Source organism: Charadrius vociferus, unplaced genomic scaffold (assembly GCF_000708025.1).
Source record: "Charadrius vociferus isolate BGI_N301 unplaced genomic scaffold, ASM70802v2 scaffold223, whole genome shotgun sequence".
Lineage (NCBI taxonomy): Eukaryota > Metazoa > Chordata > Aves > Charadriiformes > Charadriidae > Charadrius > Charadrius vociferus.
In genome coordinates this window covers 215137-235907 of record NW_009647674.1, presented here as the reverse complement: position 1 = coordinate 235907, position 20771 = coordinate 215137, and the positions used below count along the sequence as shown (strand labels likewise).

Here is a 20771-nt window from a genome sequence, read left to right as displayed (position 1 = left end):
CTCCATTGGGAAATTATCTTTGAGGTATTTCTTTATCTTTATCTGATCACTGCCATGCTCAAGTAGCCAGAAATCCAGACAAAGGTATCTGATACCACCACTATTATGCTGCAACTGAGTCATACAAGGTATCCTATGTAAAATGAGTATGAATTTAGGCAGACCAGATTTGAAATAGCTTCTTGTGTTTAAACTAGAGACACAAAAGTTGTGAAGTATCCCACCTCACAGCAGAGTCCTCTGTTCTGTGTAGTTCAGTTCTTTTAACATGAGCGTCTTTGTTGTCTCTGGCATACGAACATTAAGCAGCTGAATAGAGATGAACATCTCAGGGAAGAAGCTGAACTATGCTTTCTGAATGCTTCCAGGTGATGGAGAAACAAAGCTTCACAGAAAGGCTGCTGAATTTACACTTTTACAAGTCTTCAAGGCTCAGCTAGACAAAACCCCAGCCAATCTGATATCATGTTGGTGACAGTCCCACTTCGACTGGGAGGTTAGATTAGAGATTGCCATTGGTCCCCTTCCACCAACATTTCTATCAACTCTACCTTTCTTAGATGTGCAAGAGAAGAGGACCCTTCAGGAAAGATGCGAGGTATGCAGTCACTGTGATGAGCCCTTGCTATACAAGATGGAAAGTCTGGAGCCACAAACTGGTTTGCAGCCAGTTGGGAAGCAGAGAATTTTAAGCTGAAGAATATCCTGACATCAATCACTGCTCATAGATGAGGCCACTATTTGCACACCACCACCTCTGGAAGTTAACCTAGCAAAAAGGACAAAGGCACAGCCCAAACTCCTTTCTGTTGTGTCTCTGCTTACCTGAATATAGCCTCCTTCTTGCCTCTGGCTGAATGCTAGCGTGCTGAGAATGTAGAAAAGCTTCCGGATCTGATGTGGATTCAGTTTCTGTGTAGAGTCTAAAATGGTCTGTAAGAGAGAAGTCACAAAGTAGCTCAGATGTAACAAGAATCCCTTTCCATGGTCCCAGTAATACACAATTGTCAACTGCAGGGAAGTCAATTAACTTTACCTTTTTTGTATAGGCAGGAAAAAGCTACATTCAAATTAAATAAACATAAATGCAGAACTATTGCTCTGGCCTCAATTATTGCAGTTTGTTTTATCAGAGGCTGAACGGAAAGAACAATATGGCTACCATAAGCATTTTGGGGTTGCTCCCATCTCGTTAGTGACAGCTATTTATCTTTTACCACAGGTTTGGTCATAGCATTCAAAGTAGTTGACAAAATTAACATTATAGGGTTTTGTTTCCAATACAAGCCATGCAATAGCCAAGTCATTAACAATTTAGGGGTGGAATTTTTTGTGCTAGCTGGTATCCTCACGATATTTCTTCTTCCAGTGTTTCAGTGAAAACAGTTCAACTGTTTCCCAGAACCATGCTATCTTCCCTACCATTGACACACCATTTTGCTGCCGTTATGTTTCTCCTACTACCGGCCAACCTCAAGCAGAATTTGGAATGAGTTGTAGAGTTTGACAGGATTACATAACCACTTTTGCAACCCTCAAAAAAATTCACCCAGTTTTAAGATTAAAAAAATAGCTGTTTGGGGACATGATTTGTGCTAAGATCTGCATGTTCTCCCTGTGTTGGAGAGGCTCCAGCTCAGTGTCAAATACGCCAGGCATCTGCAGCTCTACACATCTTTGTACAGGTAACTGGCTAGTGTCTCAACCGCCTGAGAGGCATGCCAAACGTGGTACACTGCCAGACCTCGAGGTCTGGCCAGAGCATCGATTAATGTGTTTCACAGACAAGCTTTGGTAACGCATCAAAGAATGTCCCACAGAAAACATAACCTGTAAGTGATCTGCCAGCAGAAGAACATGCAAACAAGGTCAGGAGGAAGGTCAACAGGTCTCAGCAGACTGCAGTGGGCAAGTACTCTCTCACCATTGCACTTCTGACAACACATTCAATTATGAGCTTTTAGGTTATCTCTTTCAAGAACTACTTTCAACCCTGAGTCCTTATCACATCCTCCTTCTGCTAGGAGGCAAGCAAGTCCCTTGCGAGTTTCTTCCTGTTGAACCCTCAAATGTGTGACAGATTGCATTGCAAATTCTTATGGCAGGTCTTAATGCCTTTTTAGCACATTTTAAGCAAGTAATTTAAATTTAAAAATCAACCAGCTAAACAGCAAAAAGTACATAGCTTTCCCACAGTGTGTACTTAAACTACAGAATCCACTGACACCAAGTGGGAAAAAAGTCAGAGGGGTGGGGGGAATACACATACCCATACCCTTCAAGGGCTCTTAAATACAGGATGTTCTTAAGCTACAAATCACCACAGATGGGGTAGCGTGTTCAAGAAAAGCATTGCTACATGCTTGCCTCGCTGGTTTGCTCTTCCCTCAATCTCCACTTTTACTACTTTTGGAAACAGGCAACTGGGCAGGCCTGATCCTGCCTGTCACTCTTAGGAGTTAAGAATCCTTTTTTTTCTCCCTGTTGAGTACTTTCTTCTTTTAAATTTTAGGACGTAAGTCTCTTCCCATTCCTGCCAGGAGTTTGGTTTTAGGATTCAAATACTGGCTAAAGTACTGTCAGTCTTCCAATGTGGTAGAACAGGCCGTCCACAAAGCGGGCAGGTTTTTTGCCAAGTATTTGAAACAGCTGATGTTAATACAGACAGCATTTTCCTTCCATCATAGGTGTCATTCCAGGCAATTTAAGCATTCTCCAGTTACAGGGAAGGGTACCTTTTTTTCCATTGTCTGTCTCAATTTCCCCTGTCAAAAAATCATACAGTCCTATCTTACAGCTCGTTCCTTCATAGCAGATACCTTTCACTTCTGACCAGTGCATTTCTCAAGACAGATAGCTTTACCGGTACGAGTTGTTCCATTACCCCAATTTCTGAAAAGTACTGACCTATTCTGGATCTGAGGCAAAGTGGTGTAAGGGTCCTGAAATACAGTATGCCCCTAGAAATATTCATACCTTCATGAAGGTGGCATAGCGCATCAGAAGTGATGTGTGCAGCATCACCAAATCAGTGAGCACATCCAGAGAAATGTCCAATTCTGTCTCATTTCCACTGCACACGTGAGTCACCAAAGCAGTCACAACCTCCTGAGGAAAAGGTCCCCAGAGAAACCATAGTGAAACATCAACAGAAAAATGTCTGCACTGTTCTGCTTCTATAGAATATGCTGATCAAGTACAGATAATCATACTGAAACTCAACCATATTATTCTAAGTCCCTTTTTAGTTTGTTCCTTAATTCCTGATATCCACAATATTGTTTCTCCTTGAGCCTGAGTTTTATCCAGCTATAAAAGATCCCAGGATTCCATAAAGCAGCTGCTTTTCACCAGACTTTTCCTGCCTGCTGGCTAACACTGCTGCAGCTTCTGCTCTGCTGCCACCACATACGATGATAAAAAATACACCCTATTTTCTTAGGTGCACAAAGCGTTGCACCTTACAGAGGAATACATTGCCTCTAACTTCAGCTGTTCCAGTGTCTTAATGATCTTTATCACCAGCAGTTCAAAACAGACATTTTTGTTTCAAAAATCTTTCTATGGCCTTACTTCAGTTAACTTCTAGGCAGGGATCTCTCTCCACTCCCATCCAACACAACTAAAACAGATGCCATCCATCACACTATACCTGCTGGCAGTAGGAGTCAAAGGCTGCAAAAGCTTGTTTGTACATGCAGCTGCCAAAGGAGACTATGGCTGGGTGTGCAGAGTGCAGAAACGTCTGAGCAAGTGCTAGGATTGAAGGGAAGAAGTCTTTGATAACCTGAAATACAGACATCATAAAAGAGGAGATTATTGCTGCTTGGTTTAAACACACTCAGTTCTCTAAATAAAGAATGTGCTACAGCGTATCCCAAAAGCTTTGTCTAGTTTAATAGCTGCTTTCCTGCCTTCTCTGACAGTCCGCTCTTGCATAAATAGGCAACAAGAGCAGATAAGGCACACCAGAATGGGTTTCTCCAACCTTCTCCACAGAAAGGATTTACAGGTTGGTTAAGAAGCCAACCTGCAAAGCTCACAGCAGCATATCCACTATGGGTGACACCAGGGAAGTCACATGACAGCAACGCACCACTAAATAAAAGCCCCAAGACAGACACACTCTTAGCCTTACTTTAAAAGAAGGACTCCGCTACATCAAGATACTCAGAAAAATCTAAGTTAACTTTTAAAGTTAGCTTAATCACACAGAGCTCCTTTGAACCACAAGCTCTTATCCAGATGTAAAGTGGCCTAATTTACTTTATCTTAACTTATTCTGGAAGGGAGTTAAACTAAAACTGATCTAAACCCACTTATATTCAGAATAAAACATGCCTACTTAAGACATTATGACAGTTCAATTAATTAATTTTAAATTCATAACTCAGTGTTTCTCGACTGCCCTCTACCTCCAACAAGCAGCACTGTGTCATTTTTTGTTGATATTTTCAGTTTTCTCATAGTAAATGGTAATTTACATTACACTACATACGCCCACTATATATAGACATATTTAGACCTAGAAATCGTTAAACTTGAAAAACAGTGCATGTAAAGATATGACCTTCTAAAAGTACTGTGCGAGACAACAGCGTGTCTGGAACACACAGCAGAGATCTTGGGCTAGACCACATCTCCTAGGCTGAGAGGTGTTGCACCAAACTAAAAAGCCCATCCAATTCTAAGGAAAGCTCATCTCTAAAAAAACCACGTGACAGTTACAACACAGGACACGTGCCTTGGGAGATTGATCTGGGACCAAAAATTTAAAAACAGAAGTAAGTGTACATAACAGGAATAGTATAAATAATGCAGCACAGGATTAAATTATCATCTGACAAGATCTTTGAGAGATAAGAGAAGAGGGAGATCCAAAGCAGAATCAGCACTGACCATTGAATGATTTTGGAAGGCATTCTGCATCAGCTGTTCTGGCATGCAGCCCAGTCGAATTTTGCTCTTCAAGACTTTCTCAGTTTGCTTCCTGTTCTTGGTGTTTGTAGAATGGATTAGCAGCAAAACTATCACATCTAGAACCTTTTTGAGGAAATAACCACTAATTGTTATGCTGAAAAGATATTAAGCAGTCCAGACAATTACACACTTTGAAATCAAAACTGAGAAGAACAGGAAGAGCTCAAAAAGCCCCAACAGCCACAACTGTAGAAAAACCTTCTCAGTCCAACAGGACAGAATTAAAGCAGGATAATTCTGTCCCTTGGCATTTCGAAGGGATGAACTAAGAGTTACAAAGAAAATGGACAGCTGTTGTACTAGGAACAAGTCAAATACCAAAAGAACCACTCATGCAACATCACTGGCAGTTTCTGCTCCAAATAGAAAAATCTCTTCATCTACAACCACGAAGTCCTTGAAAATCAGAACATCAGAAGAAGACACTCCCAGAGACAAGTGCAGAGTCAGAAGTATTACCTTATGTTCAGGTACAGACGTGCTGTTCTCAATGGCCTAAGAGAAAAAACAACAAGAAAGCTCTTATACTAGAGTACAATACTATATTCCAAAACCAAATGAAAAAGGGCAGACACCAAAAGAAATACTGCTCACAGATTTCTCTCCTCTACAATGTGACAGCTATCAAAGTTGGCAAACTGGATCTTGCCAACAGCAGAGAATCCAGAAGGCACTCAAAAAACCAGCACAAAAATTCAGCTTGAATGACGACGTTCTCAAATAACATCAGGTTTGAAAAAGGAACTAACGTTCTGAGCAACAAAAGGTTAAGAACAAGAAACAGTCTCATGGTTTACACTGAAATGCAATTCAAAATTAAATTTAGCCCAATACCAGCCCATATTGATTTCCTGCTGGACATTTTCAAGCACCTTAAAGCTTCACACAGCTCAGTCTCAACATATGGGTATACCTTTTTGCTCTCTTGCAGACAGGAAAAAAAAAAAGAGTATTTTTTTCCAAACTCTTGTAAACATGCAGGACCAGGTTTATCCTGCATATCAAGATGTGGGGTCTGTACAGGGGAGCCCAGTGGCCACCTTGCAAGCACTGTGAAATTGGTAACTGAGGAAGAAAGCAGACTCTGGAAAAAGCACTGCTAATTTGGAACACAGAATGAAATCTGTATCAGCAAAACGAAGGGCTACATTTGTCTTTTGGTATTACTTTTGATTACAAGAAAGGCTCAGGCTCAACCTAGGAGTCCAATTAAATAAGGAAACAAGGACTGAAGCATCTTACCTTAATCCAAGCTTCAGAGACATCCTTCTGAAATCTCACAGCTAACTTGATAACGTCAAAAAGTAGCTTCACACAGTTTTGGCTGGTGGTTACTTGGCTCATGGAAGAACTGTAAATGATCAGAAAGGAGGAGACTCAGTCATTGTAAACACTGTAGTAAAAGGAACAAGGCAGCCTAGCAGTCACAGCAGTTACTTAAAGCAGCCATTCTCTAAAGGGAATGCTCTGGCATGGATAGCGAATTTCAGAAGAGTTTCAGGGAAGGGTGGAAGCAGAGGTTGCAGAATCAACCAATGACATACCAGAGAGAACTTAAAACAGATGAACTAGCAGCAACATTATTGGAAATGGAGTTGCATACCCTCATGCAGACATGGATGCAGATGGCTCAAAAGGAACTACATGCATGGCAGGGGAAGGCAGCTCCACAAGGACTGGCAAATGTGTTATTCTAGCACCAAGTGGGAAGGAATAAAGATGTCAGCACCTTTATTGGCATAAATTAGGTTCATGTATGTAACCATGTGTGCCAGAGAGACCAGATAAAGAGCAGCCAAAGTTCTCTTGTCCCATCTTACCCTTGGAGAATCATGTAAATTAGCTCAAGTACCTGGCCTGGACCTGGCTTTTAGGCTTCTTCTGGGAACCTAGGATCTGCAGGGGCAGAACACACGATGACAGATCCAAGCTCTTACGAAGATCAGAAATCACCTGTAAAACACAAATCCCAGCACAAATCACTGTGACATAAGAGGAAAGAAAAGGCTGAGGAAAAGAAACCACAATCTTACGGAATAACCTTAAAATTACAAATCAAAAAAACTCATGTATTTGTAAAGAATCATAAGCATTTGACCATGCTGAAGCTTTTTTTGTATATATATACTTAGAAGCTGAACCAGCCACACTTTGCTCTTCACTATCATGCACATGCATGCAGAAAGCAGAGAGGATTTCTTAAGAGTTAGTCCATGAAATTCCCACCTATATCTGCTGTATGTTGCTGTGAACTAGTTTTATCCTGTTTAGCAGCAGAGCAAGATATATGACAGCCACAGGAATTCCAGGCCATGTGAATTTACGAATTTGACTTCTGTCAAAATGTAGTGGATCAGCACAGACTGGGTTGTATGTTATACACATGCTGTTTTCACAGTGGTCTCCCTGAAAGATTTGGGCAGATCACAATCCACATCTGGCTTAAACTGAGGCTTTCTCCAAGTATGAAAAAAAAACATGCTCAATAGTTCAGCAAGGCTGGCTTGACAAAACACATATAGTTAATTTTAAAAATATTCTGAGTATGTTTCCTTAAATAAAGCAACTTCAAAAACTGAGGAAGCTTACATCTTAGAAAGAAAACAGTCCTCCAACAGGAGAACCACCCTTGTAGGGATGTTTCCAAAACATGATTTAGAACAGAACTCAGTGGAGCAAACAAGAAGAGAATTGCCAAGTTGCAGTCCTGTGTCTGTTAGGTATTTCTGGAATTTAAAACCCTTAAAAGGTCTGTAAAATGCAAAATTTTTAGATAAAATCTAAAGGTTTAAAGTTCCCACCTAATCACAGATTTTTCAGTCTAAGAATTTAACTCAAGACAATTTGACTGTTGTCAGTTATTTAAGATGTTTAAACACAAAAAAAATATTCTAAGAACAAATAAGAAAAAATCTGTAACAGCCAACAGAAAGGAGGATTCAGTTCTCATGCCTGAAAGCAGAACCAAATCCACGTCCAAGGACAGATATAGTTTCTACATGCACTTTGATCCTTGGCAATACTAAAACTTTTACTTGAAAACATTGAAGCATACACCTTTGTGTGCGAAGCACACTCTCTAATAAAACATGCACTGGATTAGACAACTTATTGGTAAAATACTGTACCTCTACTGCGTCTGCTGCCTTGACATTATGGAGGATGAATTTTACTACTACGGGCAAATCTTCCAGTTTTACAGAAGGCACAATGGTCATGGCAGACTGCCGCACCTGAGGAGAAACCAATAGTGGATCAGCTGTAAGACTATGGTTCATGGAAACATAGTTATGTTAGTGGGAAGGAATTTTTGGAGGCTTATAGTCCATCCTTCTGCTCAGAGCAGGAATATTGTCAGTACTAGATCAAACTGGCCTTGGCTTTGCTAACTGAGTCTTGAAGATACCCAAGGATGGAGGAAAACCCCCAAGCCCTGCCACCTCTTTGATAATCTATGTCAGTGCTGCAGGCCCTAACTAATTTTTCCAAATGTCCAACCTGACCCTCCTAGGCTGTATTTCCTGGTCATTACACCTTGTCATTTCCCTTGGCACTGCCAAGAAGAGCTTGGCTTCATCACTTTTTAACGGGCTTTAAAAAGGGAAAAGCATGGAAGAGGTGTAACCTGGTATGCAGCACTAGCCTTTGGGGACTATGTTAAATGGTATTTCATAAACTCAAATGAACGATCTTATTCTATTCTTAAGAAGCCTGACTGCAAGAAGTGCAACAGTCCAGCATGTCCAGAAGACCCAAGGCACATCATCTCTCATCCTTTATCAACATTCTGCAGAGAAAAATTATGATCATGCAATTATTTAATCACCAGTCTGCCTTTACTTAGAATATAGCAGTCTAGGCTGGTCACTTTTCTCCAAAAAAGAAATAGTGACAATAGGCAAGTTTAAGATGGGGACTAAACATTTACTGCAGCAGGACTAAGTGCTTTTGCATTTGCTAAAACACTTGTGCTTGAAATTTCTGAATGTAACAGCCAGAAAACTTCTCTCTGCCCTTCACTGAACCCCTCATACACACTTCCAAAACCACTTTTATCTTTTCTGACTCCTTCCCAATTTCAGTGAGCTCGGGACTTTTGAAGGCCTATAGGAGTCAGGTTTAGTAAAATACTTTGCATGATCAAACCACTCTCGCTCTCGTCCTGCCAAGAAGGGGCTGGGTTCTGCTCAATGGTTCAGTAAAAGCTCTTACCTCAGCCAGAAGATCTGCATCGAGATCCAGACGAGAAAGGGCATCTAGGATTGGAACTGTTAGCCGTCTGCCCTGTTTTAGTAAGCAGCTGATACATAAGGAAAAGAAAACAAATGATCCTCTTAACAGAACCATGAAGGGATCTTTAGTAAGTCCAGTAGTTTTTGTGGCCAATGCAAAAAAACCTCTGAAACTGACAACTGGCATTATGGAAAACTTGTTCCCTAAATTATTGCTCTTCTCTGAACATGCTGAATTGTGATTCTGTGGCTGGTGATTAGAAGCAGATATGAAGAATATACCTTTTCAAATTGTATAAAAAAAGGGAGCATGGACAAAGATCTGATACAAGGCTCAAGCACAAACTTGAAAATTGGAAGGTCCTGGGTTCACTATAAATAGAAATACTTAGTGAGATTGCTGGTGTATGATTTATCCACACACATCACTTGGGCCTGGTACCTTCAAACCACACTTTTGTCCCTTGGACAGGCCATCAGCAAAGTATAATTAGATTGCCACCGAAGCCAGGGGTTGAACCTATCTCATGTGTGACCTCCTCCCTAGTCACAGTATTTGCTCTAAGAATTGCAAACATGTAATGAAAGGCACAATAGACCCAACCAGATAATCCATTTAATTCAGTGTCCTTTTCCCAGCACTGGCCTATAGGGAACAAACACACTAAGAGTTTGACAAGTATTTCCAAATGCTTCCTACATAAACTGGTCTGGCTTCCAGCAAGCTGCGGTTTGGCACCTTCTTGACCAAGGGACTGCAGCTGTGTTTAACAGCCTTGTGGACTTTCCTTTCCTGAAATTCATCTAATCATTCTTGGCTGCTATCTAAGTTACTTATAAACTTTCTCTAGCAAGAAGTTCTACTTGAATTGTGTTAGTGGAAAACCATGTCATTTTCAGCTTCCTAGTAATTCTATTTATGCTCCCTAATTCATTACAACAAGCAATGAGTACTTTCCAACATCAGAAACGGGTAGAGGCTATTAAAAATATGGAAATAAATATGCCTTGCTGATACCATTTATATGCTCAGCTTCGAAAAAATACAAGTAGAGAAAACAGAAGTCTGAGGAGTTTGATTAGCATAAAAAATTTAATTGTATGAAGCTTTTTTACCTAGAAGTTGAGACAGTAAACTGAGAATAGAAACACAGAGCTACAATTACTTTTGAGAGGGTACAAGGAACAAAATGCACCAGTTGCAGGTGTAGGCTGAAATAACAACCACAGGTTTGAAAAGATAATTAACACCATAACAGCATAAATGTAAGCGATCTGTGTAACAATAAGAATTAGAAACACTGATGTGTATAATTAAATGTAGGCTAAGAGTACTGAAAAAATTATTGTGTAAAATGAATCCACTGTTAAAAAAGACAGATGTAAGGGCTAGCCTAAGGTAGTGCTCTCTGGGAGGACAGCTACTGGCATTAGGTACCCCTGTTCTTTGGGTCAGTAAATACGCTTGAGAAACATACAAAAAATAGCCAGAAAGTCCTGTTTCATGCACCCATTTATTGTGTTGGGGGTTTTTTTGTTATTAATAAAAAAAAATGTTGACCCTTACTGTAGTAGAATCCAAGCCAAATCAAAAGCTGTCTATAGTAGTATCAAAGTGACTGACCCAGCAAAAGTAATGAGTACTTAACTGGATTCTACCGGTGCTGTATCCAGGTAGTCAAGAGTTTAATAATTTTTTAGATAAAAGCACTTTTGGAGCATTTAGACCTCTCTTTAAGAGCACAACAGCCCAAATGAAATGTCCTAAGCCAGTGCTAGCTGTCCCTGAATGTTACCGTTAACAGGAACAGACTGTTGTCCTACTAGTTCAGTCAGTCCCGGTGCAAAGTGCATTAATGCATGATACCCTTTTCTGCTAAGAGCATGATGAAAAAAAACCAAACAAAACAAACAAACAAAAAAACCCCACCAGCAGAACCATCTGTACCTGAGCTCTCTGGCAACCTCACTTTGCTGGGAATCCTCCAGGATCTCAGGTAAACTGGTGATAATATCGTGCTGGATTGGTACCGGAGAGACACTAACCATCTGCATTAACTTCTTGACGAGATCCTGCAGACAAGAGGAACACTTGTAAAATGCATCAATCTCACCGTAAGCAAGCAGTTCATTAGCACGGCAACAATCATAGAATCGTAGAATGGTTTAGGGTGGAAAGGACCTTGAAGATCATCGAGTTCCAACCCCCCTGGCATAGACAGGGACACCTCCCACTAGACCAGGTTGCCCAAGGCCACGTCCAGCCTGACCTTGAACACCTCTGAACAATATTATGCATATTATGCATATAAGGTCACTCAGCAAGTCATTTGTCTGGATTTATGCCAACTGTTCTTAACTCATTGTCCTGGTGAAGTCCTGAATCGTAGCATAGACTTTTATGGAACAATGTTGTTTTACAGGTAGGATATAACTATCTTGGTGAGCAAAGGAAACTGGGAAACAGAACAGCAAGCTTCTCCGTGTTTAATATGACTTCTTGATTCAGTTCATTCTGGGACTCTCTAGTAACAGGCCTCAAATACAAAGTGACCCAAAGAGACTGATTGACTTGGAGAAAGAAGGAAAAGAACGACCAAAGCAGGAACAGAGAATTCATCCCCAGATGCTTGTAAGTATCTAGTATCTCTTGTGAAAATTAAACAAGAGGGCATTGTAACTTCTTGCCAGCAACAGCTTTAAAATGGAGTCACCCACGTGGATATGTATGTACAGATGCAAATTTATAAAAAAGGAGATTTAGAACAAAAAGAAGAAAAATAGTAAAAGTGCATGTTCAAAAGTCACTGAAGGCAATCATACTAAAACAGAAAGAAACAAATCTCTCCTTCAGCATGTGAATATGAAAACAACATCCATTCTCATTAGTGTAACAATTGATCTCATCCCACCTGAAAGACACTCCAGAAGTTGCCTGGAAAAAGCATACATGTGATCGCACCATCAGTACCCACCTGGCTGTCAAGAAGCCTGTCAAGCCATTTAAATTGATTGACAATGAGACGGGGAAAATTTGTTCCAAAGGTGCCCACACTAAAACAGCAGAAAATCAAACACAGATTAGTCAGACCTACAGACAGACTCAAAAGCTTTGCTGCTGGTCAGCAAGACTGAGATACAATTCACATTAACCAACTATCAAAACCATACTATGAAATATCATTAACACCCCTACAGATTTTAGCACCATCTAGGAAGAACCCTACTTCTTACTTGCTGTGCAGACAAAGCAGGGATACTGCCAGCCTGTTTCAAAACAACACCACCACCCCAAGTTATGGCACAAAAACCAAAACATACAATGTGACATTACTTCAGATCTCCTGTGCTACCTACCGTAAGAGTGGCTATACTAGCTTAGCCTACATCTCCTTTGAACCCGGTATCCTTGTCCCCAGCTGTAGTCAGTATTAGATGCTTTTGGCCAAGTTTTGTGTAACACGGCATTCACAGAGCAACCTTTTCATGAGTTTCCATTCAGTCTCCAACAACAAGCAGTTTAGCAAATCTCCAAGGCAGAAGCTGGTATCCACTCCACATCTGCTATCCAGCAATACATTTATCTACCATTAATTTCCCTAAGCCTTTCAAAAAAAAAACCAACCCAAAACAAAACCAAAAACCACCCAAAACCTCAACTGTGTGTCATTTCTAACCTTAATATTCTCCTACACAGAATTCAACAGGGTAGTTACGCATAATCTGAAAAAGTATTTCTGGGTTTTTTTGCTTGCTGCCTTGCATAGTTAGAAACAGTGGTTAAACCTTTCTCAATTACCTTTCCTAAACCTTTCTTGCATTTACAGACATCTATCATCTCTCTGCCAGTCACCTCCTTTAATGGCAGGCAGAATTCTATTTTATTTAGAAAATTTTTCCCTACTAACTTAGAAACTGTTCTACTGCATTTTTGTGATCAGAAGTGCGTGCTACATTCAAAATGTGATGGTGCCATGCATTTACAGTGACATGTAAATGTCACTGTTTTCCATTTTGTTCCCAGTTCCTTCCCTAATATTCTGTTTGCTGCTTTGTCCACTGCTAAACGTAGAACTGATACTAAAAATAAGAAACAAAAAGAAGAACCCATACAAGATACCTTTCCTCAATGACTGAGTTTGTCACTATTTATACAATCAGGATTATTTTTTAGTCTACTTTTTTAAGAAAACAAGGTTTATGGAGCTGTACTGTCTAAGATGCCCTCCCTCTTCTGGAACTACTGGTCAAAGTGGTCTGTCAGCACATATGTATCAATCAGTTGGCTGTTGCCAAATCGCATGGGTAAACTTACTTGTCCTACAGTAAGTCAATAAATTGAATACCCTCTGTCCAGGCATTGACTGGCATTAAACCTATAGAGGTCTGATAGTTCTATGCTTTTACATCAGATTTGGGAGAAATTGGCTGGCTGATACAGGTGTGGTTACAACAAAAGTATTTTCTTGTCCCATAATTAAACAAAACAAAAAACAGTGCGTCATCCACTGAAAAAAAAAATAATCTATTTTTCCTCCCAATTAGTTTTAGATTAATTATCCTGGAAATCATTACCATAAATTGTTACCTCACTTTTCATTTAATTTCTTCATTTCCAAACACGTTGAACAACCTAGATCTCAATGGGACCATCCCGACAAACTCCTCCTACTGCAAAATGGACCACTTATTTCTACTTTTCATTTCCATTTTTAACTGGTCATTAATACACAGAAAAAACTCCACTCTTCTTACAGCTTGATAGCAGACGAATGTAACACCATTCGCTTCTAAGACTTATTAAAGGGTTCACAGCACAATTATCAGCTTATGACTTTTACATCCAAGATCCTTTAGAATTCTTGGGTGAAAACAATTCAGTCCTTGTAACTGTTTGTGTTAAACCCTCCTCTAACAAGATTTCAGTCTGAGACAATTTCTCAGCCTCAGCCTCTGTACAGCATTCGTATCCTGCTTGATGCTCAGCACTGAAACAAATACTGTATCAGAAACAGCCTCAGCTTCTTTCTATCCCTTGACCTGCTCCACTAACTCTGTAGCGAGCATCCAGGGCACCAGAAAAAGAGTTTAAGTGTTCAATTCTTCCCTATGTTCCACCTCAAGATCTCTCACTCTCATATGATGTTCTACATTCAAAAAACTTTCTATTTTCTTTGTTTGAACACAATCTGTATTTTTAAAAGGAGTTCTGTTTGCATCTAGCAGCCTCCTAAAATTCTGCCAGACACTTTTATGTTTTTTTTAAATAATGCAACACTCTATAGTCCTTCTGCTGAAATACTTCCAAAGCTTGTGCCAGTAGCTACGAAAAGTGTAATGAATCATAGGGCACGTCTGTATTTCAGCCTCTACAAATCTGTCTTCTGCTTTATGCACCCACAAATTTAAAAGTCATAGTACCTCACAGATAATTTTACATATGTATGAAGAAAAAACAATCAGTGCAAACATCCATTCAGGTAAATTTGAAGTAACAGTTAAAGTCAAACAGATAGTGATTGTCCAAAAGAAGAAATTTCATTACAAGGGAGAGAGAAGACAGTCTCTACTCACATGTCAAAAAAGAATTCGGGGATCTTTTCCAACAACAGCGTTATGACAGCAGGCTAAAAGAAAGGCAAAAAGACAGTGATGATGATTTACTGCCTGTGCTGTGTCATTGCCACCAATACTGATCTTTCACAGAAGATGAAACATGCACAGAGAATAAAAGACTCAAAAGGACAAATAAAACAGTTCCTGTATAAGAAATCTCTTCCCTAATGACAGAAAGGAGGCATACAGCCTGCAAGCTGAAAACCGCAAATGCTGACAGTGGTATAAATTATCCACATAATCTAATAGAAGCAGAGCATACGGGCAGGATGTACAACTCCTCTTGGCCAGCCTAAGCTCTCTTTCTCAGACCCAGCTGAGTTGCTTTTCACCACATAGGAATCTAAAGCATCAACTTTAGACAAGTTTGAAAACAGTGCCCACACACTTTTGCCATTCCCGTTGCAGCTCTAAATCTTCCCTGTTTTAATCCTGGTCCAAATGCATTTCTAAAAATGTATTTAAGACAAGAACTTCTAAAACATTTTAATTGTAAGAGGATTTAAATCCACAGCTGCTCTCAGGTTTCCCATGCCTTGGTGAGACATGTCATCCTCAACTCCACATACACCTTGATGCAACTCGTATACAACTTAACAGAACTTGTTCTTGCCAGCAGTGCTTTGCAACAACAAGAAAAAAGTACTATTCAGTACAACTACAGTGCATTTTGTCCTATGGTTCTTTTAAGGGGGGCACAAACCAGTTGCCAGAAAGGCCAGAACAGGAGATTCACCTGCACTATAGGACTGAAAGCGGTTGTGATTGGAGCTACATTTGAAGAGGGGAAGGGAAAATACAGAAGAGGGTGAAGAGAGAACCATACAACATTTTACTGTCCCGACATTTCTTAAACACAGAGGCTGGTCCTTGTGCATTTTCCCTTCCTTGGCTTATTCTGTTGCCCCAAGATAACACAGAGCAAGCAAAGAGAAGACCCATTGTCCTTTCCCTCTTCTACATCTGCTGCTAGCAGCTGCAGGAAGGGGAGATGACTGATTCAAGGGGTAAAAAACCAAGGTCCCTGCTACACCCAAGAATGTCTTGGAAGTCCTCTGTCCCTTCATATGGGTTGACTCCATGTAAACCCTTGTTCAGGGCTGTAATTTAATAATTATAAAAATTAGGTTGGAAGGGAACTCTGGAGGTCCAACCCCCTGCTCAAAAGAGGGCTAACTATCAACGTTAGATCAGGTTGCTCAGTCTTGCCCATTTTTAAACACCTTTAAGACTGAAATTCCTCCAATACTGGAGTTTCCATCACCTCTCTAGCCTATCTGTTCTAGCACTAAAGGAAGACATTCTCCACGGTGAAAGTGGTTATATCCTATCAGAGTGTCCCCTGGTTTATCTGAACCATCATCTCCCATCCTGCCCCTGTTCAGCTTTGAGAAGATCCTGCCTCTGTTTTCTCTACACCATGCAACTAGATATTTGAAGACCACAAGATCTCCCTTAACCTTCTTAAGGCTGAACCAACCCAGTTCCCTCTGTCTTTTGTTGTATGCCATGTGCTCCAGGCCCTGAACATCTTTATGTCCCTAAAGAAACAAGAAATTTGACGCTATTCCAGGTGCAGCTTCATCTTCTTCATAACCAGTTCTATTAATCCTCTACTTACATAAGCAGAAGGATCCGTAAATAAATAAACACCACTGTAAGGAGCAAACTAAGATGTCCATACCTGTAAGACCTTAATTCCAAGAAGCAGTTTAATGAGGCTTTCACAATATGAGTGCACCAGAGTCCTGCAAGATGAAAGATTCCACTATAGTTGTAATAAAAACATGTGAGCAGAACAGGCTGTAACTCTTTCCATTACCGGTTTATTTAAAAAAAAAAACAAACAAAAAACCACACACTTACAATGACTTATGGTAATGTCTGGTAACCCCGCACACACACAAAAAAAATTAAAATTGCACTTTAGGTCTAAATGAGTTTACTTTCTGCAAGACTAGTGTGAGCTGGAAATGCAAAAGTCTCTGTAATAAGCTGCGTCTTCCAGAAAAATTGTCAAAACAGTTGACCTTCACCAGCCTTGTCAATTTTCTTTTCCCCAGTATTTGGTTCTTGCCATAAAATACCATGGAGGCCAAGGCATGCCACAAGCAGCTAGGAAATTCTGTGACTTGCCACTTTAAACTTCCTGCTATTAAATAACAACGCATTACACAAGCCCCTTTTGCTTAAGAAACAAGTCTTGTTGTGATTCAGCTGGAACTATGGCCTTTCCTTCCACCCTGCTCAACATTATGTGACAATTAACTAGAGACCATCTCTGACTGAAGGGGAAGACAAAATATATTTTCTCTGACCTTGACCCCTCAGTCCGTACGGGAGTGCATGGCAAGAGACAGTTCTTGAACTGGTTTCTGTCCTTGATGTGAGATTCCAAGCCGCTGATAAATTGCTTCACAACCTGCAAAGCAGAGGGGAGTTACCCACTTCCTGAAAAGATGCCCCGATCAACTGCTGTCTTTTAGGATGCTCTTTGCGAGCAGATTATGAGAACAGTGAAGAGCTAGCCCGTGAACTACAGATAGACAGAAAATGTGATGGAAGGAATGATGGATAATAAGTGAACTCTAGTCTAAACCATTTCCAAAAGGAAACAGTGATTGTTCTGCAAAATAACTCTAAAGCAACAGTCTCACATCTTACTTTGATTTAAAAGCTTTGCCTTTCTTCTAGTTCAACTGAGACAGCAACATTTAATGTGACAAGAGCTGCACCCAAAAAAACATTTGCAGTCAAATCACTGGCCTCAGGACTTTCACACTGGGCTTGTTGACTGGAGAGGAACACCACATTGGGGCAGTTTGAATGCCGCCAGCTCCTAGCCAACACAAAACCAAACACAGCTTCCATTAGAAAGTTAAGCAAGGGATTTTTCTCCCTTAGGAGTCTTTGTCTATTGAATAATATCACCAATTAATTACTTTGACAGGGCATGGTGGTGGAAGTGCAGAACTTTTGCTTGGAATTGTGCAAAACCAATCTTGGAGCACACACACCAAGGCTGGTTTAACAGGTTTAACAGAGGCACAGGCTGGTCATCTTTTTCTGACTATTCAGATGTAATAGACACACGTAGCAGGACAATGGGACCAAAAGGCTGCAGGAAAACACTGAGAGAATTAGACAATCTGGATCACAGAAATGCAAGATAAGCTGCTGTGTTGCATATGTTTGTATGGGACTAGCAGTGACAGACAGCTGCATTTGCATCTCTTGCTACACAGCAAACAATTATAAAGCTGGCTCCTGCCAAAGCATAGTCTGTTACTTACACCTGGGTAAGTAGGGTGCTTCTCCAGGGCCAGGCAGAGCTTCTTCTGGAAAGCCATTTGATCTACAGCTAACGAGAAAGTTTAAAAACAAAATAAAGAACCAGACACATTTTATCCATACATCATAACAACAGCTACACTGAGTACAAGCCCTCAAGCCCATCCACCAATACTTCTGCATTTGCTGTATTGAGAAGTCCAGTTAGCAAAAGCCTGAGTGGTATCACCACTTGTGCTTTCTCCAGTCTGGGCTAAGAGTAGCTAATAGCATTAAAAAGGCTTAATACACAAATTCCTGAAAGCCTTGTCTGAGTTGAAAGGCAACATGACATGTTTGTTTTCCTGTTTCAGAGCTCCTGCCTCTGTAACTCAATACTGTAATCACAGATGCAGTCTAGTCTTATTCCGTATACCTCCAATAACCTTTCATAAGTCTTTTGACTTGGCATGTACACACCCAAAAAGCTGGTATAATGAGTTTAAGTGATGCACTGAATTCAGCAGGAACAGTGCAATTCAAGAGGTGTGTAACAAATAAGAGGCCAGACGAAGGTTTGCTTAAACTTTGGAACAAGCTGGCTCAAGTATTTTTGCTCTGCAAGTAAAATGCGTCTTTACTTTGTACCAGTCATCTTTGCAGGTTTTCAGATACAAACAGAGAGAGCAGGTGTTAAACCCATACCTATTTCATTCTGTCCCTCCCCAGCTTTCAGTACAATTCCTGATGTTCTAAGGAGCTCTTCAAAGACTCCCTCATTCTCCACTCCACCATGGGCAGAGGCCTTTTCCTTATCAGAAATCCGTGACTTCTTTGTATCTGAGAAAACAAGACATGCTACATCAAATATACTCTGCAATAAAAATAGCAAGGATCCTTCATATAAATAACTAATTCAAAATTAAACTTCTAGTAAGAAATTGGAGGAACACAGGAATACATTTATGGGACCAGACCAACAAACTGTACTGCTATTTGAGAGCAGTCATTAGCCGGCTCAGACGCAAATCTGCAGATCCTATAAAGCAGTTATCCCTGTAGCATGACATCAGAAAGGAACATTTCTTATTCACCCCTCGTAGAGATCCATAACCAAAGACAGTTAAAACAAACCTTCGGTGGCTTACTCCCGTGAGAGAAATATCTGCTACCAGATTATGAGCAACATTAGAGCACATACTTTCCTCTGGCCTAAAAAGCACAAATGTAATATAGCTTCTCCCACCAGACCCATCTCTCAAGTATCCACCCATCCACTAAAGCGAAAAATAACTATCTTCCCTCCAGTTAAGTAGAGAGATTACTTTGGTTTGATTTATAGACAGCAGTTTTGATCAAACGTGATGAATCCACAGACTCTGAAGGCAGTGAAGCTCAAGATGGTAAATGCTGATCAAAGGTGTGACAAGAGGGACTGAGAAAAGATACGGCACTGCTTTTAGTGTTGTTGTTTTATTGTGATTAAAGAAGCGTTTAAAGATCAACAGTGTCATTAACAATTAGCATTATCAAAACCGTCGTTTTGGCCTTCTCCCAGCCTGGGAGCCACTGCCTCTACCAACGGGTCTCCATTCCCTGTGAGATTATACCTGAGCACCCACTTGGCAAGTCTGTCTTGCAGCTCTCTCCAGAAGCATCAGCTTTTGACAATTTCCTTTTTGAAACCATGGTAACAGAACCTTTGTTGTTGCCTATAAAAATGCAGGAAAAAGATAAATAAGCAAAGGAGACATGACTTACATTCTAGATTTGCTTAAAAAAAAACCCTGAATTAATCAGAGAATAGTGAAATGTTCCAGAAATTGACATTGCTCAAAGAAAGGCAGCTTGCCTGGTTAACCAGTATCACACCATGTTTTTCTACTGTACAGGTTGAGATTTTAGAGCTGTCATATTTAAACAGCGTAATACATCACCTTTTCTAAAATTCATTTCCTCATAAAACATGGCTTGGCTTTTCATTCAGGCACATTAAATGGCAATTTAAACTGAGTAACTGAGAGGTCTTAGATGGCATCCACTGATCTAAAATTGTGATCTTCTTGTGCCCAGACGAAGCTACAAAGGATTAGCAATTTAGCGTTCGTGAGCCAGGCCACCCTACCCGACCCCGTCCGTGTTCCTAACCCGGTACAGGTTCTGTCAGCACAAACCTCCACCTGACTCGTCCTCTTTTGGTGGGTAGTAGCGATTAAAAATCAATAAATAAACCTTAGCTCACCTTTAAAACTTAAAAGTTATTTTAAAAAGACGCTTGATCACCTCATGCTCAACTTCAACTACGTGGCAGAGCCCATTAAAACGAGTTACGTAGAATAACAGGGTGGAAGTGGAACAATTAAGAAAATAAATAAGTAACGGCGGTGAGCCCTCAGCAGCCGTTCCGGCGGGCGGACAGGCCGAAGCGGGGCGCGGGCTGCGGGCAGTCTGCTCTACGGGCGATCGGAAACGTCCGTGGCCGCCAACTTACCTCAGCGGAGCGCTCCCAGGGCCGTACGGGGCACACAACAGTTTCATCCCCTCCCGCCCGCTCTACCCGCGTTCCCGGCCGGGGGAGGCCTCCGCCCTCAGAGCCCCGCTCGAGCTTCCCGCCGCCGGCGCGCGGTGACGTCCTTCCGGCGGCGGCGGAAAGGCCGGGCCCGGGAGAGGGAG

At 40.8% G+C, this 20771-nt stretch overlaps 1 protein-coding gene across 1 annotated transcript in view; it reads right to left on the bottom strand.

The window, feature by feature from the left end:
* The window catches only part of FANCD2 (Fanconi anemia, complementation group D2), a gene marked incomplete at its 3' end in the record, with an annotated part of 53377 nt that extends 33584 nt beyond the window's left edge, over nt 1-19793 (bottom strand). Inside the window, exons 1-17 of the mRNA XM_009881106.1 lie at nt 19709-19793; nt 18804-18938; nt 18122-18189; nt 17147-17250; nt 16513-16576; nt 14787-14839; nt 12188-12266; nt 11161-11285; nt 9193-9280; nt 8109-8213; nt 6833-6933; nt 6223-6331; nt 5440-5475; nt 4900-5043; nt 3653-3787; nt 2977-3108; nt 826-933 (exon numbers count right to left, since the gene is read on the bottom strand). Coding sequence (XP_009879408.1) covers nt 826-933; nt 2977-3108; nt 3653-3787; nt 4900-5043; nt 5440-5475; nt 6223-6331; nt 6833-6933; nt 8109-8213; nt 9193-9280; nt 11161-11285; nt 12188-12266; nt 14787-14839; nt 16513-16576; nt 17147-17250; nt 18122-18189; nt 18804-18938; nt 19709-19787 — 1665 coding nt within the window. The remainder of the gene's footprint in view (nt 1-825; nt 934-2976; nt 3109-3652; nt 3788-4899; nt 5044-5439; nt 5476-6222; nt 6332-6832; nt 6934-8108; nt 8214-9192; nt 9281-11160; nt 11286-12187; nt 12267-14786; nt 14840-16512; nt 16577-17146; nt 17251-18121; nt 18190-18803; nt 18939-19708) is intronic.
* Nucleotides 19794-20771: the final 978 nt, after the last annotated feature.